General features: G+C 42.8%; 1 protein-coding gene across 1 annotated transcript in view; it reads left to right on the forward strand.

Moving 5' to 3' along the window:
• LRP2 (LDL receptor related protein 2) overlaps positions 1-24238 on the forward strand; it is a 358266-nt gene that overhangs the window by 208153 nt on the left and 125875 nt on the right. Inside the window, exons 32-37 of the mRNA XM_086956556.1 lie at positions 7359-7525; positions 10014-10157; positions 10550-10659; positions 12520-12697; positions 19949-20162; positions 23187-23426. Coding sequence (XP_086812682.1) covers positions 7359-7525; positions 10014-10157; positions 10550-10659; positions 12520-12697; positions 19949-20162; positions 23187-23426 — 1053 coding nt within the window. The remainder of the gene's footprint in view (positions 1-7358; positions 7526-10013; positions 10158-10549; positions 10660-12519; positions 12698-19948; positions 20163-23186; positions 23427-24238) is intronic.

Here is a 24238-nt window from a genome sequence, read left to right on the forward strand (position 1 = left end):
AAACTAGGAAAATACGCGGTGAATTGACCGGAGCCAAAATCAGGGCGTCGAACTGCTGGAATTGGACAGTTGAAGTGCGCCACATAGAACGTGCGGGATTAGGAAATGGCGGACTGCTGGAAAAGACTAGAACGCTAACCTTATCAAATGGTGGCACAATCCGGAGGCGTACTAAGCCTCAATCTGACAGTGGTCATGGGCTAATTTCTGAAGGGAACCCCAGAGTGGAAACGGTTGCCAAACAGGAAATCTTCTCCTAGCTGCAGGGACAGACGGAGGTCTCTTAATGAGGCCCGGCATGGTCCTGACAGTACCCCCCACCAAAGCCCCCTCCCTCGGTTTTAGGGGATGAATTTTATGGAATTCGGTGACCAGTCTTGGAGCATGAACATTACTGCTGGGTTCCCATGACCTTTCCTCTGGGCCATAACCCTTCCAGTCCACTAGGTAAAAGATTTTCCCTCTCTTAAGCTTGGAGTCTAGGATTCTTTTAACCTCGAATTCTTCAGAACTCTGAACTTGAACTGGAGCTTGTGGTTGGACACGCCTGAAGTTTGGTGGGCTTCTTTTAATCAGTGACACATGAAACGTTGGGTGTATCTTCAAGGACTTCGGTAGAGCCACCCTGACACTCACCGGATTAATCATTCGAACCACAGGGTAGGGACCTATAAACCTAGGTTGGAACTTTCGATTCCCTCTCAACCGCATATGTCGAGTGGAAATCCACACCTTTTCTCCAGATTCATACATGGGACTCTCCTTTCTTTTCTTATCTGCCTGCACCTTGTAAGCATCCTTGGCTTTCTTGAGGTTGGATGAGGCTACCTGATAGGATTTCTGTAATTCTTGTATCACCTCCCCCGCTGCAGGGACCTCAACATCCACCCGACCCACTAGCATATTGGGATGCCGCCCTGAGTTCAAGAAGAATGGCGAAAACCCAGTAGAAGAATGGACTGCATTGTTGTACGCGAACTCTGCTGTACTCAACAAAGAGGGCCATTCCCCCTCCTGATCCATCAAATATAGCCGGAGATATTGTTCTAAGTCCTGGTTCACTCGTTCCGTCTGCCCATCCGTTTCTGGGTGGAAACTGGTGGACAAACGAGAGTCGACTCCCAGACCCTTTAGAAAGGCCTTCCAAAATCGAGAAACAAATTGAGGTCCTCGATCTGAAATAACCACTTTTGGAACCCCATGCAGTTTAACAATGTGTTCTACAAATAGGGTAGCTAACTGAGATGCTGTGGGGAGAGACTTCAAGGGGACGAAATGGCTCATCTTAGTAAACAAATCCACCACCACCCAAATGACTGAATACCCCTGGCTGGAAGGCAGGTCAACTATGAAGTCCATGGAGACTGAGTGCCAGGGGGACGGGGCTACTGGTAAAGGCATTAAAAGGCCCTGCGGGGATTGCCTCAAACTCTTGCCCTTAACACACGGCTCACAAGTGGCGATGTACTGCCTTACCTGAGCGTCCATGCCTGGCCAGAGGAATGTTCTCTTGATTAACTCCAATGTCTTCTTGGCTCCTCTATGACCTGCTAATGGGTGGTCATGAAAATGCTGAATGACTTCATTTTGCAACTCCTCACCGGGAACAAACATTTTTTCTTGCCAAAAGGGTCTTTCATTTCTCACACTGCGATCTGGACCTTCTGATTCCCAATTAGAAAATTCAGCCTTGGCAAACTCTTCCTTAATTCGAGTCTCCAAATCATCTTCGACTGCAATGGCTACAATCTTTTCCTCTGGAATGATAAACCCTTCTACTTTGGTTTTGGCTTCTTCTCCCATACTCAAACGTGAAAGAGCATCCGCTTTTCCATTGGAGGATCTGGGCTTGTAAGTGAGAACGAAATCATAATCTGCAAAAAAGAGCGACCAGCGCAGTTGCCTGGGAGTTAGCGTGCGAGCTGACTTGACAAACTGTAAATTTCGATGATCGGTGAAGACGGTGACCACATGTTTCGCTCCCAACAAATAGTGTCTCCACACCTTGAATGCCTCCTTGACTGCCAAAAGCTCTTTATCAGCGATGGAGTAGTTGATCTCTGCAGGAGTGAGTTTTCGAGAATGGTATGCCACCGGGTGAAGTTGACCGGTGTCCTTCTGGCGCTGAGACAGGATCCCTCCTATGGCCAAATTGGATGCATCAGCTTCGATGAAGAAGGGTTCACTCAAATTAGGATGTTGTAGCACTGGAGCTGTCACAAATGCTTCCTTTAGCTGCTGAAAAGCCTCCTCCGATTCACGCTCCCAGACGAATTGTACATTTTTCTTTAGTAGACGGGTAATTGGGCTCACCTTCTCCGAGAAATTTAGAATGAAACGCCTATAAAAATTGGCGAATCCCAAAAAACTTTGAATCTCCTTCACTGACCTTGGCGCAGGCCATGACTTGATTGCCTGCAACTTAGAGTCATCCATGGATACCCCTTCCGGGGACAAAACAAAACCCAAGAATTCCACTCTGGAGGAATGAAAGACACATTTCTCAAGTTTGATAAACAGATGGTTCTCCAGCAGACGTTTCAAGATGGCTCGTACATGATGAACGTGTTCCTCTAAACTGTTGGAATAAATAAGGATGTCATCGATGTAAACCACCGCAAAGCGGTCCAGGGACTCTCGAAGCACGTCATTAACAAAATGCTGGAAGGCAGCGGGGGCGTTACAAAGCCCAAAGGGCATCATTTGGTATTCATACAAACCAAACCTGGTTCGAAAGGCAGTTTTCCACTCCTCTCCTTCGGCCATGTGCACCAAATGATATGCCCCTCGTAAATCCAATTTAGTGTACACACAAGCATTTTTGACCTGATCTAGAAGTTCCGAAATGAGGGGCAGTGGATAACGGTTCTTCTTGGTGGCCAAGTTCAAGGCCCGATAATCAATGCAAGTTCTCAAGGTCCCATCCTTCTTTGGAATGAAGAAGAGGGGCGAGGACACTGGAGACTGAGAGGGGCGGATGAACCCATTGGCTAAGTTTTGTTCAATATAGTCCTTCAAATGGAGGTTCTCAGGTTCCGACAGAGCGTAGATTCTGCTGCAGGGTAAGGAAACCCCAGGCTCCAATTCTATCCGACAGTCATATTCTCGATGAGGTGGCAATTTTTTAGCTTCTTTCTCATTGAATACCTCCTTCAGATCCTGATATTCTACTGGAATCTCTGGAGCCTCCAACGCACACACCATTTGAACCTGATTGGCCAAATGTTGCGACAACGTGGAGTGTGTGTTCCCTGGCGTGGACTGGAAACAATGCTCTAGACAAAAGCCTGAATTCATTTCAACTGAACGTCGCGACCAATCTATCCGAGGATTATGCTCGGTGAGCCAGGGCAACCCCAGTATTAGTTGGAACTGAGGGGCATCGATGAGATTGAATCGAATGAAACTTCGATGCTCACCTGGTCCCACCACGGTCATCAGTTCGGTATCAAAAGCGATTGGTCCCGAAGACAACTGGGTGCCATCCACTTCTCGCACTGGTTCTGGTCTTGACTTCTTTTCGAATTGTATTCCTATAGATTTGGCAAACTGGATGTCGCAGAAGTTCCCCGTAGCCCCCGAATCAACCATCACGGAAACTTCCTCCAACTGAGTTTTTCCAAACTCAATTTTACACAGCAAATTCAGATGCGGGACTGCGGATTGCAGAGTATTAGCTAAAAGTTGTGGCTTGGGAGTTGGCTTTTCACTCGCTCCCACCAGTGCAACTCCTTCTACTGGTGGAGCCGATCTTTTACCCATGTGCTGGCCTTTGATCTCTTCGGACATTCCTTGACAAAATGGCCTGACTGACCACAATACATACACAATCGACCTTGACGTCTCTTTTCTCTTTCCTCTTGAGTAAGAGGGCCTCGAATCGTTCCCACCTGCATAGGCTCTTCCTGACTTTGGCCTTCATGGTTCTTAGCTACCTCCGGCCGGGACCGATCAAATCGTGGCGGGAGAGTACGGACATCCTTCAACTCATCTTTTAGGCCTCGGAAGAAAATGGCCGCCTGCTTAGCCTCGGGCCAACTCGTTTCAACAATCAACTTATTAAATTGTGCCAAATAAGCCACCAGGTCTCGATTCCCTTGCTTCAATTCTAATAGTTCATTGTCGGTGGTCTGTGAGACATTTCTTCGGTCAAAGATTCGCAAGAACTCAGCTTTGAATTCTTCGAATTTATACAACACTGGATCGTTGCTTGCCACCATAGGCAAAGACCACGCTGCAGCATCTCCGCTCAGGTAGGACAGCACAAACGCCACTTTAGACTGATCCTCCTTAAACAGAATGGGCTTACAAAGGAAGTGTAATGAACACTGAGTCAGGAAAATTTGAGCCTTGTGGGGATCTCCCTGAAATCTCTCGGGTGGGGCCAATGGAATGGTAGGGGACATTGCGTGCACCACCTGTGTGGTAAACTCCGTAGAGGAGGAGGAAGAGGGCGCGGGACCAAAGGCAGATGACTTAATACTCCCAAAGTTGGGGCGCGGGCTCTCTGCCAGCTCATCTAATCTCTGACGCAAATAACTAGCCTCCTGATTAGATTTCCTAACTTCCTCTCTAGTCTCGCTCAACTGTTTGTGTAGTCCCTCTAACACTGAAGCCAAGGCTTTGACATCCAATCCTTCGGCCATCTCGCCCAGACGGAAGATAATTGTGGCACTTCAATCTGTCAGAAGCAGTACCTGAATAATCCGGATTTCCGTGGGAGCGAGCGGCCAGTCTTCTACGATGCTAATTTCCAGATTCCCAAACACCCCTGCACCCGGATTACTCCAAGCCCAGGAATGGAAGGGAAAGGGGAAGTGGATAACAAACAACAAAGAGAGTCTTCCACACTGGTGACTTCGTAACTACCTCTGGGATTAGTAGCTGGGGAACACCTGCAACAGGGAACAGAACATTACTAACGTTCTAACCACTACGAGGGAAAACACACTCTCACTCCCTCAACTCTCTTCACTCATACCTGGTTAACGTGTGGAATTAGCTGCTCTCTTTCTGAGTCCAAATAAGTTCGTTTGAAGGTTGAAGACTCTTGTTGCTTGTGTAGAGTGGCGGGAAGTGGTGATGCGATGAATAGAGGTGGTAGACAACAGTATTACCATATGCATATAATATATACTCTCATTTACTTGTTGAACCACAGAAGCTGACTGAAACTCTCAAAAGTCTTTTTCTGAAACTCTGAATGTGTTGTAAACTGTTACAGTTCTTAATAGGAAACCAGGCTTCACTTCTGACTGGAAAACTCTGACGCAGACGAAAAACCAACTGGCACAGGGCAAGGATTGCACCACCAAAGTCTAGAGAATAGAATGTTCTTACCGCAAATATGAGGATATGCGGGAAGGTACTTGCCCACTGGAATGGAACTCTGACAGGGAACGCTGACAAGGACAAGTCCGCACAGCCGAACACTGGCATGCGGCAAAATGACTTTCGCTCCGGAATGCAGGAATCCAACGGGAAAAAGGAACGTAAACACGCTCCCTGAGTTCCGAAATAAAGTCTCTGTAGATTCTGACTGGGAAAGGGGCAAAACTAGGAAAATACGCGGTGAATTGACCGGAGCCAAAATCAGGGCGTCGAACTGCTGGAATTGGACAGTTGAAGTGCGCCACATAGAACGTGCGGGATTAGGAAATGGCGGACTGCTGGAAAAGACTAGAACGCTAACCTTATCAAATGGTGGCACAATCCGGAGGCGTACTAAGCCTCAATCTGACAGTGGTCATGGGCTAATTTCTGAAGGGAACCCCAGAGTGGAAACGGTTGCCAAACAGGAAATCTTCTCCTAGCTGCAGGGACAGACGGAGGTCTCTTAATGGGGCCCGGCATGGTCCTGACAATTGTAGCCAATTGCAGAGAGTCACAAGTTGTGGCCTGCCTAATTAATTTTCCTTAGGAAGGTCAGTCTGTGCCTCACTATGATTTGGTATTTCGTGAACCAACCTAATAATACATAGGTCAGTTTTCATAAACAGATTCTGGTTGCAAAATGAAGAGTCACCGTTTGGGACCACTTTTTCTGACTGCTGTCTTAGTACATCTGGCCCTTAGAAAAGAGAACATTTTAGATATTTTCAGAATATCTGATAGAACAGATGTTTTTGTTTACTGCAAGAATTCAACTGCTTCTAGGCACTCTCAGTCATTAAGGGGTAAGAGAACCGAGCCACATCTAAGTAAATTTTAAGAGCACAAAAAGGCTACTTTACAAACATTATAATCAATTCCTGCTCAACTGAATCCGGTTTTAAGGGATTTTCCACTTGTAAGGTTGATTTACACATATACACAAAGCACATGTGTACCAAATGAGCTGCGATGTGGGAGCAGTGGGAGCACAGTGGTGCATTGTGAAACACATACCAAATAAATGAGTAAAGCATGGTGGACCTGGGTAGTGCCATTTACAGAGAGTACATTTTCCATTAAAATAACATCTTGAAATGTCCCCTAAATTATCATAAGAAAGGCAGCTTTACTACTAAATATATATGGCACACAACATGTGAAATTCAGATTTCTGTGTATATTTAATTTTTGTGCATCACTCAAGTAAAGTGTCTCTGTTTGTTTTGACCTCATTAAAGTTTTGGTTTTCATCACTCATCACTCTTCAGAATTACAAAAAACAGAGTACCTCATTTGTACTGTCTTTGTGGTTGAAATATTTTGATAAATTTGTAGTACTAGTAGACGTATTTAAATCATGTTATGTGTTAGAAAACATTTCACATCTTGCTGCCTTTCCTTTCACCCTTCCTGAACCCCAGGAGTTTTGTCACTTCATTCACATTGCAAAATTCCAAATGCAAAATCAATTAAATGAAAAGAGCAGTTTATCAGAAGCTATTGCCTGACACCTGACCTCTGCTTTGCACAAACAGCAAATGGGCATTTTCAAAGCAAAATGTAATAGCCTCTTTACTGCTCATTTGCCTTTTGAACTCCTGCACAGTTATCTTGGGGGAGCTGCAGCCACTATCTAGGGGGTGCTGCTGCCACATCCCGCGCCCCTATGTTGGGCGCCCTTCTTCACTTTAGAACTTTATGATCAAGTGCAGTATTCTAATGTGCACTGGTGCTTCTTACTACTAAATAATGTAAATGAAATAGTATCTGTATTATTGTTATGCATCTTGATATACCTATATATGAACTTTCATAACCACTGTAAATGCTGGAAAGATAGAAACATCTCTGCATTGAACTGTTTTCATGCTAAAGTCTAGTGATTTGTTTTGTTTCATTAAACAGGCTTCAGAGGCAAAATATGTCCCCTGTTTTGCTATCATATTCAATACTGCATGCCAAATTGATACTATTTTGTTTTGCAGATTCCCAGCCCTTCCTCATTGCTGTAAGAGACAGCATCATTTATGGGATGTCACTAAACCCCAGTGAGAAAACCAATGATGCCATGGTGCCGATAGCCGGGCTTTACAGTGGGTATGATGTGGACTTTGATGACACACAGCAGATGATCTACTGGGTTGAATACCCCGTAAGTAAAGAGTGATAGCTATTAGAAGCTAGCCATTGGAGGTCCGTGAATTAATATACATAACATTGGAATTGAGGTCCTTTCTCAACAATGTATCTCAAGAAGTAATATTGGAAGTCAGAGTAAATTTACCATTTCTATCCTGAACTGCACTCATCCATGCGTTTAGCCATAAACTCTTTGGCCTCATTTACACCCTCATTTAAACCCTTGTAAACAGCACTCAGATTGCACACTCGACGAAAGCCGTGGCCTTCGATCTCCCGACAGAAGCAGCACATGCCATATTTTGAGACCCAACTGTCTGGTGGGATCTCACTGCCTACAGTGCAGTGCAGAAGATACATTGTAGGCGGAGCAGGCCAAAAATGGACACCACGCATACATTATTGTTTTACTCAAACTCTCAGAGCAGGAGTTTTTTCAGTAAATTGAAAAGCAATGGCCCTGACATGCCATGCCTCCCCATGGCTGGTCCGGGCAAGAAAATCCATGGACAGTCACACTGTCTTAAGGAGGGAAGGGAGACCATCCCTCTGTGGCGCTGGGCCGGTGGCAGACAGGAAGTCAGATCAAGGGTTTTCAATTGCAGAACTGTGTGAGGCTCTACCATTGGAAACCCTGCAGTTCCCTAACCTCTAAGTGAGGATGGGGAAACATGATGTTTGCAGGACTTCTGCCTTTATTTGGCGGATACCAAGCATCAGCCAACCTCTAATATGACCCGTATAAGACAACAGTCTGGGAAAAAGTTATCCACGTAATTTAACAAAAACACAAACTGACATATAAAACTAAAATGTTATATTAGTTTAAACTGGCAGAGAATTCTGTGAATAGTATTGTTTAACTGGTTTATCATTGTAACACTGATGGCCTTAAATACTCCACATCTTTTCCCTGCATGAAAACGTTAATGAACCTGGCACTTCTGGCAGCTCTGGGACATTTGCAGGTAGACAGGGGCCTGTAAGACGACCTGGGGTACTCCTAACAGTTTGGTAGCTTGGACAAACTCATGGCTTAAAGCTTGAAAGTAGAAGTAGAGAATGCATATCAATTTTCAATATTATTCAAATCGGCTTCACAGAATGTTTGGCCGGTTTCCAAACAAAGGTAATTCTAAACGTAGCTAGTGATAAATATTACGTTAGGCAAAATACAACTCTAGGGTTCCGATTAAGAATGTGCTGGATTTCCATGCGAGTGTACCAATGGCCAAAATTAAAATTTGCAGTTAATATCCTAGTACTTAAATCTCGCTGTTCTGGGATTTTGCACCCAGAATGAGGAATAATACGAGGTCCCAGAATAACCAGGACCAGATATGCATGTGTAGCCTCCATTCCGTAGACAGATCTGCTTCCATTTTTAAAATGTATTTTCCTGATAGTTTATTCCAAGGGCATGGTCTACACCAATAGATGGTATCATCATGCCATGGATGGCAGACCCAGACGGACAAAACAATTGTTGACATGGCATTGGACCACCCATCCAAGATCTTTTCTAGCAACATTTCAGCTAACAGTTGAGTGGTGGTTATGTGGCGCACAGGGTAATTGCGGAGCAGGCTGAGGGTGTTGCTCTGTTACAGATCTACATGAGACCCTTGGCCTGACAAATGAGGCTAGTTTGAAGTGGTTTCGATTTGATTATTTATCAGATAAAATGGGACGTTTTTAGATAGGGTGTCCACCTACTCCGCGTCTTTATCAACGTTGTCTCCAGTCCTGAAATTTTCACTTACAAATCATTGTTTTCAGATGTGCTAGGCTAATTAGTTCAATGGAAGCTAAACCAAACTACACACCAAGAATGCATTAGGTTATCTTTAAAACGTTTAAGTCTGGAAACCATGCCTGTAATAAGGAGTTGGTCACTCTACCTGTAGACCAGAAGTCCCCATTCAGGCAAATTAACATGCAGCAGTACTGTTCTAGATATTTCTGTTGCTAATGTCCCTAATATTATTAGATGTATGAGACTAATAGTGCAATGATCTTAAGTAAATTTGTAGTGCAAACAGTGTGCAGTTCAGGAAAAAGATCTGGAAATTAATAGTGAATAAAGTGTATTGTGCGGCACATCCTCGGAACATGTGTCTATAGTGTGACCTATCCTTGTTTTAAAATGCGCTCATTGTATATGGAGTGAATGGGAAGATTAGACCATTCATGATTACACCAGAATTACAGCTATAGTCATATTTGATTTAATGATCAAGAATGCAGTGTTCCTTCTTCATGCATTAGTGACTGGGGTTTTACGTTTATAATTTTTTCATTACATTTCACCAATTATAGCATTCCGAACATGGCAAAAAATGTATATTTGATAAATAAAAAACTTACTAGACGTACAATTTAAGAAAGATGAGATATACTTTTACAGAAATATATATCAAAAAGGATGTAGGGGAGGCATACAATTATGCTAATTTATTTCAAACATTTATTCTCTCTTTTTTGCTCCCCTTCATTCTAAGGGTGAAATTCACAGAGTGAAGTCAGATGGAACTAACAGAACAGTCTTTGCGCCAGCCGCAATCCTGGGCTCTCCTATTGGCCTAGCTATAGACTGGATCTCAGGAAATCTTTACTACACCAACCCTGCAACGCAGTCAATTGAGGTATGTACTTCAACATTTAAAGTTAATATAAGCATACATTTTGCTACTGCCAGTAAGTAGGTGCTGGGGAACTGTATAAAGCTAATATCTTTTGATTTTTCAGTGACAATCAATCAGGTTACTTTAACAAAACTTTTGCAAGATTCACATTTTGTGTACGTCCTTTTAGCAGCTATGCAATGACCATCGGGTAACATACATTTTTCAGATGCAGGGGCTTTAGATTCTAAGAGTTTTGTGTATAGCTTGATACATATGCAGGGACTTGAGGTGTGCTATGGTAGCATCACATACCTGGGTGGACTTTGTGGTGACCGTTTAACAGCACTTTGATTACCTTTCGAACCTGTAACAAAAGTCTATAAAGCTTAACTCCATCTGTACCTATGTAGGTGTTAACATTACGTAGTGAAGTTCAGCGCAGAAAGACTCTGATCACTAACGATGGGTCGCCTACGTCTACTGGAAGGCCAATTGGAATTGCTGTTGATCCAGCCCGAGGGTGAGTGCCCTGTATAATTTTCTCTATCATATCTGAATATGTGCGTTTTATGAAGTCTACCAAAAGCTCTGACTAAACGAAAGGTTGTAGAGCTATATGAGGTTAACAATGCAAACATGACTTGTATTAAGGTACAGTGTTCTTGAAAGTCTCAAACAATTGAAATTGTAATGTGAAGATGAACTTCAGCCCTTCCAAACGTATATAAATACTTTAAGTACCAGTAGGATACACGTTTAAGTGGATATTTATTTGTTCTTAGAAGCACTGTATATGTTTGTAAATAACCTTAAAGTTCCAGTGACAATTCCCGTATACTAAAGTGTAGGTCCAAGTTGCAGGCCCACCTCACCTTCATGCCTGCACAATTGATGGTGTAGGTGCAGTCTGATTATCAACTTGGGGCCACACTTCAGGAAGTACAACAAGTTGCAACACCTTATCACTGCATATTCAATGGTCCTCTTTTCGGGCTCTACAAACACATGCCTTGGTAAAACCTAAAACCTCCCTTTTAGGGACAGCTGGTAATTTTTAAACAATAATCCGACTCAAAGAAATCCCCCTGTGATTAATTTGTGTATGCCTTCAATCAGTGGGTGTTTAGGAGAATAAAAGCTGTCCTTAAAGCAGACTCCAAACCAAAACCAATAGATAGTAAATAGTAACTGGGCTCTGAAAGAAGGATGGCTTCTCACATTAACAAACACTTTGGTCTTTAGAGCAGTCTGAGCACAATATTTTGCTTCAGGATTAATGGAGTCATAGAGTAAAAAATAGGCCAAAGAGTTAAGAGTAAAACTTGATTTTCCAAACACATAACAGATAAATTAATAAATTGGCTTCATTATTGTAAATCAGTGGTTCTTAACCTGTAGTCCAGGGACGCTTGGAGGTCTGCAACACCTGCTCAGGGTATCCACTACTGCTTAGCAAACTAATTAATATCAACAGATCAATTAGGTTGGGTGTGTGTGTATGTGTGTGCGTGTGCGTGTGTGTGTTTGTGTGTGTGTATATATATGTGAACAAGGGCTTTCGAGCCCGAAACGCGTCATCTTATCATACGGAATTAACATGGTCTAAATAAACATCTTGCCTGATTGCAGTGGTCCGTTTCTCCTTCTTCGCCATCTGGAGGTAGTGGGAGTTTCGCATCTTGAATGAATATATATATATATATATATATATATATATATATATACTCCAAACCACCTTTTCCTGCCCCACTCACAGATGACTGCCCGGCTGCACGGGGTTGGACCCATGATAAATATTTCCATTCCTTTATCACAAATGAGGTCGGCACTCACAAGGATGAATTAATCCAATTATTTTAATGGAAAATGCACAACAAACGCAACTGGGCTGTCGCCTTTCTCAATGTTAAGTGGCGCCGATAGCACCATCATTATATACGTCATCACTTGTATTGTTTCCTTAGAAATCAACAACGGCATGGGATTGATTCCTTGTGTGAGGACAGGCACCATCTTGGCATGTATTACCATTGTACCATTAAAGAAGTCTGAGTATAACAGTAAATACAGTACAAGAGAGCGACAAAGCAGAATATGCTAAAAGAAAGTGTTTCAGGAAAGAAAAAGTAATCAATTGAACAGTAAATAAAATTAGAAATAGAGAGCAGCAGATCAAGAAGAACTCAGATCTGATATAACAGTTAGCTTGAGTAATATTATTTGCAACTCTCTAAATTATTTGACAGCTTTACACAAAGAACAAGTTATTGATATTGTCATGATTTACTTTGTAAATGTTAATTTAGATGTATTTTGATCCATTATGTCTATGGCTCTTGTCACTGTATGTCTCTGAATGACGAGGTGTTCTCTTCTGCAGCAAAATGTACTGGACAGACCAAGGGACTGAGACTGGGATACAGGCAAAGATCGCCAGTGCTGACATGGATGGCGCCAATGCTGCAGTGCTGGTCATCAATAATCTTGACCATGTGGAGTTCATTGCCATTGACATCAGGGAACAAAAGCTTTACTGGGGTGTGACCGGCAGTGGAGTGGTAAATCAAGCATGTGATTCTTTTCTTGAAATGTGTAAAGCATGTTCAATGTTTTTTTTAATTTGAAGAACTGACACTCTACATCCTTTTCAAAGACTTTTTCGAGAGATGATTACTCCTTCAGAGGAAACCTGGAGTCCGCTAACCTGTAAAATGTGCAGGCAGACTGAGAGTTTTAATAAGGTTTGGTGAGAGGGGCTGCTGCTCGCCCCCCCCACTTTTTCTTGGTTTTGGTGCCAGGGGTTGGGTTCCTAGGGTATAAAACAGCACTGGGAGGGGGGTTGTGTGGCGCCCTCCCCTTTTTCATGCAATTCAGCCCTGGGAGAGAGGGTTCACAGGGCCTAATAAGGCTTGGAGCAGGTGACCCTGTAGCCCCTCCCCTTTTTAATTGAATTTGGCCCTGGGTGGTGGGGTCTGAGTGCCTAATGATGTTCAGGAAGGGGGGCTGTGCAGCTCCTTCCGTAATATGTGCTTCTTAGTGGGTGCTGCCGATGGGCACCATGGCACCTGCTTGTAATTTAGAGAGGGCCTGAAGATGAGGATGCCGGGGCCACAATAGGCTTGTCGGGGGAGGTGCATGTGGTCCCCTCCACCTGTTTAATGGATACAGCCATGCGGATGGGGCCGCCAGGGCTTATTTAGGCCCAGGGAAGGGGTCACACACCCTCTCTCCCCTTTTTAATGGAATTTGACCCTGGGGATGGGTTTGGGGTTCCCGGGGCCCAAGTAGGATTGGGAGAGGGTCCACATGCTGCCCTCCCCTTAATTATTAGAAAAAACGCAGTGCTGTCCGTACAAATACTTTGCAACGTCTCCTTAATTAGAGAAACAAATCACCTATTGATTGAGGATTTGTATGGTATTTTTATTTATACCTTATGAATTATTGATTTTCAAACAACAAATAGTTTGACAAAAAAGACATCCCATATATACACCGTTATTCAAAAACTCAACAGTGACGCGTTTCGAACTCGAAATATGAATTAACGTGTTCTCATCAGGGCTGTGGGATTTTCCTTACAGACGCGTTTCGAACTCGAAATATGAATTAACGTGTTCTCATCAGGGCTGTGGGATTTTCCTGTTTGATTTTGTGCAAAAATAAAGAGAAAAATATATACATAAGTTCCTGAATTAAAAGGCCTCTATAAAATGCTCCAATGTGAACTGTAATTGCAATGGGGTTACCTTACAAAAGGCCGTCGCACTTTTTCTATAGGGTTTCAGTTGGGGGGGTTCAGTTACTTGTTGTTGTCCCTGCCGGGGTTTCTGAAAGAGGGACAATTTGTGCCAGGATAAAGTCAGTTTGTGATGCCAAAAGCGTGCACCATTTTATAGACATTTGTGACATTTACTACCTGAAGATGTTTGCGTGGAGCATCTCAGGTAATTACACAGGGGACTTGTAGCGTGCCCACCGGTGCCAGTTGCGAACCTAAAGGGTTAAAATGAGGTGGAATGTAAAAGACACTCGTTTCTTGCTGAACCAGGTGTGCAAAGTTTTAACTAAGCAACGCATGTACCTGCGCTTGGGTTCGCGTGTTTTCAAAACCTCCGTCGGTTATACCGGTGTTTCACAAATGATTTTCAGGCAGATCAGCGTGGTTTCATGCAGTGTGGGACCTGTAAGCGGCAACATAGAATGTTTATACCATCATTTCCAATAAGCGCTGACTTCTTGACTCACATTATCATAATGCAAGGCAACATATATTCTCAACAGGCAGACGTTCGTACCATGAATTCAGGTCACGTATTTAGAACTACTTGTTGCAAGTTTAGGGCTGCATCACTGAAGACCAATTCGGAACGTGATCAAATCTGCAGGAAAAAACGGGCGCTCAGTCACTAACTGATTTGTTTATAAAGCATCCCGGATTCAAAAGCGGTAGCGGTTACTAGAGTTCAATTACCTTTTAGCTTTGTGTTAAAGGCTCCCCTTAATTATGGCTTATGGCCCTGAGGGACGGGGACCCTAGGGCCTAATAAGGCTTGAAGAGAGGGTCCCCACTACCTGCCTTGAAAAAAATGCCCAACAGAAAGAGGTAACCGTGACACAAAGGTCAATCATATGCTGCCTGAGCCTACAAGGAATTGGCTGCCTGCAAGGAGTTGGCCTTAGGGGCTAGCCACAAACCAGGACTGAGCCCAACCCCTTGGTGCACATGGGCAAAGACCGTCCGCAGCTCGGGTTGTCTGCCTACGGGGCAGTTGGACATGCTCGGACCTGTGACCAACACCCCCGGCTGTGCACGGCCAAAGGCTGTGCGCATCTGGGGTTGGCTGCCTGCAGGGGGTTGGACGTAGGGCCTGGTTGCAAGCCGGGCCCTGCTGCCTACCCCACGCCACGCACGACCAAAGGCTGTGCGTGGTGTGAGACTGACTTTACATATGGTAACAAACTATTACTTCATGTAAAAAAGCCCCTAGAAATTCACTGAAAAAACACAATGGTTAAAGTGACGTTATAGTTAGGAATTGTTATTATAGTTTACTTTACGTTAAAGAAAACCTTAGAAATTCACTGAAAGAAATGAAGGTTAAAGGGACATTATATTTAGGTGAATATGTCAGTGTCAACATAACGTTTTGAACACCAAAAATAAAACATCATGTCCCTGTATTTATAATGGTAATTACAAAAATATTGGCAAAAAATTAATTGACACTAATTTTGTCAAAAAGTTGACAAAAATAGAGTTTAAACTAGTGAATGTCAAATATTAAATATATGAATGTAACATAATGTAAATTTAATATCTTCCATTCATACCTAATACTTTATATAAATATATACTTATATAAAGAGACAAACATACATCTATTTGTGTATATATATTATATATATATATATATATATATATATATGTAACATAGTTAATAAAAATACTTATTTTACATCATGCTATTTGTTTTGTATGTTAACTTGATCAATATGAATAGATATATATGATATAATTAACAAAATGTTTATTTATGCATTATCTTCTTGTTTTAATATTTTAAATTAATGAATATGAAAATATATATGTTTATATATGTATATATATATTCATAGTATTACAATTAAAATATAAATATGTGTGTTTTGCTTCAATAAATATTGTTGCACTTTACCTCAGCTTTGTGGAACAGCTGTATTATTTTCCTGAATCGGACTAGAGTCTAAAAATATTAGGTGTACTATTCCCACTCCTCTCTACACAACAGTAGGGAAATTGTTGAACATTGGAGGGGTTACATTTACTATTCCCACTCCAGTCTACACAATATTAGGGAAAGTGGTGGACTTTGGATGGGGTTAAATTTGCTATTCCTACTGGAAAGAGTGCAATGGTGGGGATAGTTTTGGAGTTTGGAAGGGTAAAATGCACTATTCCCACTTCAGCATGTGTTACAGTAGGGAAAGTGTTGGATTTTGGAGGGGTGAAATTTAATATTCCCCCTCCAGTCAGGGCAACAGTAGGGAACGTCTTGGACTTCGGGGGGTAAAATGTAATATTCTCACTCCAGACTCTTCAACAGCGGGGAAAGATTTGGCCTTCAGAGGGATGAAATGTAATATTCCCACTCCAAACAGCACAACCGTAAGAAAAATGTTGAACTGCAAAGACATTAATTTTACTATTCCTACTGCAGTCTAAGTAAGAGTAGGGAAAATACTTGGGTTAAAAAACATTACATATATAAGTAACCTCATGAGCATATAAAAACGAATAAACTCTTAATAAAATAACATACTAACATAACATTTTGTATATATATATATTAAAAAAAAGAATTAATAAATGCACATCATTATTTGTAAAAAAAAATGATGAATTAACAAATATTTGTTATTCAATTATTAATTAATTAACTTCCCACCCTGTACTCCTTCCAACCTAGCAGTCCGCACCTAAAATATAACTATAGTAATTCCATAACCTATTAGAGCTCATGCAGGAGTCAAGCCCTGAAAATGTTAGCCCTGTAAATCACACAACAAACATCACGTAAAATATGCTAAAGCTGCTTCAAAATTTAAGAAAGTGTCATTCCTTAACATGTGAATCTTTGACATTAATAAATCACATTACAGCACTGACCCGAGAAGTACCTATTAAAAGTGATAGTTTTTAAACATGAATCGTTAGTACACTAAGTGGCAAGATAATTGTCATGTAAACACTGCACCTGACCCAGATTACTATAGAGCAACATTAGTCTATTATCTCAAGCATAATGGGTTTTTGAACAATTGGTATTCTAATCCCACATACTTGAAAAGAGCTTTCTTACATAATAATGAAAAAAGAGTGTTTTGGTGAAATAAAATAATTGCCTATGATCGTACAATTTGAGTGGGGAAGTCGCAACGTATCCTTATTTTTTGGTTTCACTTTTTACAAATCAGCAAGGAAATGGGTATCTATTTGTCCATGTTTAGCCTTTATTTTTACCTCCTTAGGAATTTTTGTGCAGTTTTTATATATCAGGAACTCATAGGTATTGGAGCCCTTTACGTGAGCGTTAGTTGCAATCATTGTTTATAGGCAGGTGGAGATTAAGTCATTTGCCCAAAAGAACTAGATTTTGGGCCTACACCAAGACTTGAACCTTGTCGGCAGCTCTGGCCATAACACTAAATCCTGAGTAGAAACCGGCTAGCAGGCATAAGCCACATGAAAGCTGGGCTTGTTATGTGCTTGAGGGTCCAACTGGACCTTGAGCTGAGCCAGGCTTCAAGCTTGAGCTTTCATTGGCTCGCCCACCTTTTTTAAAAACACTTTCTTTACTTTAGTAGATCGGGATCATCTGTGAAAGACTGTGATCTACCGCTAGCTCAAAGCGCCAAAAAAAAGAATAGGAAAGACAGCCCTCTTCCTCAGCATGCTACCCTCAGTCTCCCTATCCCCTCATAGAGTGTAGGTTACAGTGTTTTCTGTATGCAGCAGGTTAACCCTCAGCCTCTTTTTTGGGTCTCAGCTCTAGCCAGGGCAAATGCGCTGTCTCGAAAGGAAACTTGTATGCACTTTGTCGGCTTCAGCCCGCCATAGGCTTGCAATTTGCTGGCTCCATTGTCTCTCCATTATTCGTTCTCCCCATTTGTCCATGGCATGCATATGTCATGCCTCTTCCAGGGTTTAGCTCTCCCTGAGAGCATGGACCAGTCATTTTAGGGCATTGTTTCAGGACTCCTTTTTTATTTCTTTAAGAGCGCTTTTCACGAGGACGCGCACCTGTTTTAATTCACACTGTTCTCAGTAGCAACAGTCGGGTGAACCAAAGACAAACCTCTGATATTATGGCGCACAGTCCAGCGATGTGCGTCTCCCACCTCACCAGAAACCCATTATTTACATTGCTTCTTGGCAGATGGCCGAGAATTAAACCACTTGAATACCACCTCATTTTAAAAGAAAGCAGACCATTGTGTCTGTAATGAGGAGCAAAAATTGTGTTGTGCGGATAACGAGAAAATGGATTGTTCCATAATTACCCCCTCTGAGCTTGCTCAGCGACTCATTTATAGATGTTGGGTCTGCGAATAAATGATATCGCTTGGCAAAAAAAAAACACGTGTTTCTTTTCCTTTAATTGCTTGCTCTTTTTGTTCTGTGTCATAAATTAAAAAATCAAAAATGCGATAAATGGCTGCACTTGGAGGGAACCAGTTTAGCCGGGGATTAGAAGTGGATTTGTGCATGGTTACTTTGGTACTATAGTGAGACTGATATTCTGTAGAGAACTTCCTGGATTTGGTGCAATTGTTGGAGACTCCCAAGTAAATGAGCGCTAAACCGCTCTAAAATGGCTGTGAGCTGGTGCAGTGCAGTTATTCTTACCCTGCGTTTGACCTTCAGAATCAGCCAGGCTGCTTCAGTGATGGTATTTGGTAAAGTGCACATCTACAATTAGTAAGTCTTCGTACAGATAAGGGCTGTCATGTAACTGAGTGAGCACCTGCACTCCACCTACCACTCAATCAAGTTCCGACTTGAAGTCAATCTCATGCTGCTTTCCTTACAAGAGAACAGTGGGACAAGAAATACTTGCTCAAGCTTGCAGCTACAGTCACAAGGCAACACCCCTGCAATCCACACTAGTTGAAATGAACGCATTGGCAAAGTTAAGCACCAAGAACATACTAGTCGCACCTCACCGGTAACACGTGCGCTGGAGGCAGAGCCATTTCAACAGGGCCAGACTGGACGTAGCAGGCGCCGGGCGTTTCCCCGGTGGGCCGGAGAGGTGGGGGCAGGTTTTGTACCCATGGTGGCCGGTTTTGTTTCTGGGGACCGTTTTTGCAGCAGTGCTGCAATATCGGCCCCCTGTACCTAAAGCGGGAGCGTTGCTTCTCACTAGCATCACTCCACCTCCCCCCAGTTCGCTCCCCGGGCCGGTCCGAGCGGCAACCTGCCAGGGTTCGTTGCTGTTTCCAGTCCGACCCTGCGTTTCAATGGATGTATCTGGGCACAGAGGCCAGAAGACCCAGCAAAGCAGCATCGTCGCTCTCTTTAGACACTTCATTACTGCAGTGAGAAGTCAACATCTCTATTCACTGTCCGTGTCTTAAAAGTTATTCAGTAATTGCTTTTACATTTTTAATAAACAAATTTAAACCCATAGAAGAAATTTAGATAGGACAGAAAAGTCTTGCGCCCTTCTCTATAGCCACATTGTCAGCTTTAGCCAAGCAAATGAGCAAAGAGAAGTGCAGGTCTTCCCTACCATGTCCTGGTACGAATAACAAACATTGGCAAAGCCTAAAGGTGTCAACATATGGCTGAAAACCATTCACATTAACAATACCAAAAACTTGTACCTCGGCTATTGCAGAAACCTATTGGCTTTGCCAATGCATGTTCCTCTTATGAAGTTACAAGATCCCAGAAGTTGTTTAGTGGAACAAAAATCAGTGACGCACTCTGTTACACATTTTTGAAAAACGATTCCTTTGTGTATTGATGTTTCCTAATATATTTGTGCACAAACTCTAACTAATAAATTATGTACTAATACAAAATCTGTTAGCCGGATTAGTTAATGTGAAATTGTAAATTCTCTTCTATGTTTTCCCCTATAACAACTGACTCACGTGTCACCTTTCAGTGAGAACATAAACAAAGAGAAGTAATCTGTTACATTTTGTAATTCATAATGTATTGTTGAAAGAAGGGTCAGACTTTCTGATTGTGACGTTTACTTCTATAAACCTGTTCCCCAGCGACGTGATGCTAACAGATTGTGTACCTGCCCCCATAGATCGAAAGAGCAAACGTGGACGGAACAAACCGCATCATTGTGGTCAACCACCTCTCCCACCCTTGGGGCATTGCTGTCCACGAGTCCTTCCTCTATTACAGTGACCGCGATTATGAGGTCATCGAGCGGGTTGACAAGGCCACCGGCGCAAACAAGGTGGTGATGAGAGACAACATTTCAGGGCTCAAGTGCCTGCGCGTCCATTACCGAGACAGTGAGTATTTTGTGTCGCAGTTCAATGAGCCCTGTTACGGAAGGAAATTGCTATGTGAAGCATTTGTGGGTTAAAGGGGTTTTTTTCTGCGTTTATTGGACGCTTTTACAAAGTAACTGTTTTCGACCAGAATATTATCTTGTTCAATGGCCCTGTAGCAACCAACATAAGACGTCTGAAACTTGACTAAATCCTGCGGAATTGAAATCGATTAGAATCAATTTACTGCCGACAAAATGACAAACTGTGATCCATGGTATACAAGCGCTGTCTGTTCCAGCATTACCACGAGTGTCGTGCCACCCATACCGTGCATGGCTTCAGTGGCGTGGCAATTCACTCCAGCAAGAGACTGTGGTAAAAGTGGGCGAGTTTTTTCGGGCTAAATTCATTGTAAAGCGAAGCGTGTGATGGCTGCCACTGAGAGTGAAAACGATATTGCAACATAACCTGTGTTTTATGGATGTTATGCATTCCATTCATAGCACGACTACTACAGGAATGAGGGTGGAGTGGCGGGAGGTACCAAATAAAAAAAAGAAAAATTACCAGCTACCTCATCCACCGGCCACGAGTCCCGTAACCAGGAAGCACCCAAGCTCCCTGTAGCCAATCACAACGCTGCAGTGCAGTTCAGATGGGGCCTGGGGGCCTGGGGGCCTGGGCATGTTCTCCACCAGGCTGTGTAATGCAGCCTGATGAAGAACATGCAAAGTGCGCATGACTGTTTGGCTGGGCCAAGACGGCCGGCCAAGCAGTCATGCACATGTGGAGTGTGCAAACCACTCCTCCCCCTGTGCCTCCAACCCCCCCTCGCCCTAACCCAGCCCCAAACCTGCAAAAAATATGTTATCATTTTATTTTTCCTGCTCAAAGAGCAGAGGGTCGGCGCTCCTCCGCCTTAGTGGAGGAGCTGCTCCTGTCTAAACTGTAGCGAGTTGGATTTTATCAGGTGCCATATATGCAAAAACCCTATCAGGGCACTTATAATTAGGGTCTTTCCCACGCTGAAGTTGGAATTTTACTTGAAATCCTGTTTGATTGAAAGTTTCACGACTATACTTGAAGTGCAGTCATTGGTTACTTGTTATGGATCTCCCATTTGCAGCCAAGAATTAGTTGATTTCACCCCAGAATCTGTGCATGATCTCACTATTTTAGCTTTTATGATTTGATGCAGGTAATAACATCCCATTCTTAAGACAGAGTTACTTTACCACCAAACAGTACTACAAAGGACTTCTATAGCCATTGGAGTGTTTGTCTGCGAAGATGCCCCTGTGAGCAGCTTGTCCTTGTGTCTTGATACTGGGGGAAACCTCTTGAAGAAGTCTCCATGCGTAGAGTGAGTCCACGGGATACCATGCATGTATTAACCCCTTCGATGCTGATGACGAGCTCAGCTCGTCATCAGCCACGGGTGGCGTGTGCGAATGACGAGCTGAGCTCGTCATGTAACGCGGTTTTGCGAAAACAGCCGCACAGCGCAAAAATCACCGCAGCAGCGATGCGGTTAATTAGTGCATTAAATATTTACCCCACAATACAGGCAATGAATGATTGCTCCCAGTCGTTCTAGAATAAGAAGGAAATACTGAATGGAATTCAAGCACATAGCTGCAGTTCAAGAGATCCTTGGTAAATGATCATGCAACACATGCACAGCACAGTCTGTGTCACCAGTAGACTTTGAAATGTGTAGCAAGGATCTGATTATTATACATCACACACTCTCAGTCAAGACCGCATTGTTACAGTGACGTGAGAGTTACACAAGTCCGTGTCCCCTAAAGGGCTTTGGAAATCAAAAGGAGGAGCACCTTCAGGTTAAAATTTTCCCAGAGGGACTTGAAATGTCATTTCTCACTTGCGAAGACACTTTTCGCGCGTTTCATTTTTGTGGCAGCAAAACCTGTGATTTTGTGAATTACAGTGCTTTGTGACCAGGAAAAAACTTTGTACATCAGGTTACACTTCTTCTCAGGGCAAAAATGACTTGATGAAGGGAGCTCTATTATTGTTAGAACCTAGTGGCAATCTCGGGCCATATCTAATTTACATCTTCATCTTCCAGTATGTTTCCACTTCTATAGAAAAAACACCCAGGCAGAATATAAATTAATTATAACTACTACAGATATTCAAAGATACTAAATGCATTCATGGGACAACACTGGACACCACCAGAAGAAATGATAAGCAGGGCAGTGGAGAGGATGTATCCTAAGGGGAGAGGATGTAGCCTAACGGCTAGGGTGGTCAATCTCAAATCTGGGGAACCGGGTTCAAGTCGCAGTAATGACGCTCAACATCCTGTGATTCTAGGCAAATCACTTAGGGGCAGATGTATCAAACGATTTTTTTGTCGCAAACACGATTCGCAAAAAAGCAGCGTTTGCGACAGAAAAATCGCAAAATGCATTGCATTATAGAAATCGCATCGCAAAATGAAGGAATCGCAATATTTGCGATTCCTTAACTTTGCGTCAGCATTTAAGGAATCGCAAATTGCGATTCCTTAAATGCTATGTATGAAGCACCCAAGTTGTGCGATTCCTAATGAAGAAATTGCAAATTACCGCCAACTTGAGGTTGATGTGATTTGCGATTTCTTTCACAAATGCACTTTTTGCCATTTGTGAAGGTGCCATGTGGCGCACATACATGCCTTTAGGGTGATTCCCACGTAGAGTGCATTGCCGTAATCCAGTCGGCTGGTGACAAGAGCTTGGGTGACAGTCCATCTGGTGTTGATGGGGAGCCACTAGAAGATCTTATAGAGCATGCAAAGGGTGAGGAAGCAGGCAGATGAGACTGCATTGATCTGTCTTTTTATAGTGAACTTACTATCCAGGATGATGCAGAGGTTACGGGCGGGGTCGGCCGGGGTTGATGAGGGTCCTAGTTTGGGAGACCACCAGGGGTGTTGTTCCCAGAGATCAGTACTTCTATCTTGTCTGTGGTTTCAGTTGTAATGATAGAATATTTCAGAATTCTTTATGATTGATGTTTTTTCTACTCCAGATTCTGCTGGTTCCGACAATGGCTGTAGTAACAATCCGAATACATGTCAACAGATATGCCTACCTAAACCACGAGGCCAGTTCTCCTGCGCATGTTCAACTGGATTTCAGCTGGATGCCAATAACAGGACCTGTTCTCCCTACAATTCCTTCGTAGTTGTTTCCATGCTAACTGCAGTGAAAGGCTTTAGCTTAGAGGCAGCTGATCATTCAGAAGCAATGGTTCCATTGGCAGGAAGAGGTAAGTTTAAAGTGCATTATGTTTATACAGTCCACATTACGGTTTATTTGATTGCATTTACTAAACTGCATAGAGTAATCCCAAAATGTTAGCAACAAGGTATTTTCACATAACTCATTTGGAACTGTTGCATATCTATTACCTCTCCCTCCCTTCTACCTCCATCACTTCTTTGTACACATGAGGCTTTTGCCTCTTATCAGATGTATTTGTAAAACCAAGTAGTTTGGAAGTCCTTCCTTTAAGTTGACCTGTTTCAGCCACTGCCTTCTTAGTAGGTGCCGGATAAGGGACCCATACCTGGCCAGCTTCCTCTGTTTTATTTAAACATATTCCCTCACTCCCCACTTCAGCTCCATTACAAATCAAGGAATGGTACGACAAATAATGGAGACAAGCATTACCTCTCCTTTCTTTTTTCTTTGTATCCATCCTGTATTCCAATGAGGACATACCCAAGTCAGTGGTTAAAGGAGTAACACATTCAGAAATATATCAACACAATACATGAGAAACCAATGCAATTCCCAGTGGACAATTTACTTGCAAAAAACAAAAACACGCATTAGTTAAAACGTGATACACTCAACTCCCAACTGCATGAAGTACATTTTGTCCTACCACTAACTTTGGATGATCTGACAACAAAATGTAATAGCATACCAGTAAAATAGAGGGGGGGGGCTATATGGTTGCCCTGTACAAATCCAAAGGAGGAATCGCCTAAAGGTGGATCCCCAGGTAGCAGTCACCCCCCTGGATGATCTACCTTGTACAAAGGGCAGAAGGGAAGAGTCTGTAACCTAATATGT

This window comes from Lissotriton vulgaris, chromosome 2_1 (genome assembly GCF_964263255.1).
Source record: "Lissotriton vulgaris chromosome 2_1, aLisVul1.2, whole genome shotgun sequence".
In the NCBI taxonomy this organism is placed as follows: Eukaryota; Metazoa; Chordata; class Amphibia; order Caudata; family Salamandridae; genus Lissotriton; species Lissotriton vulgaris.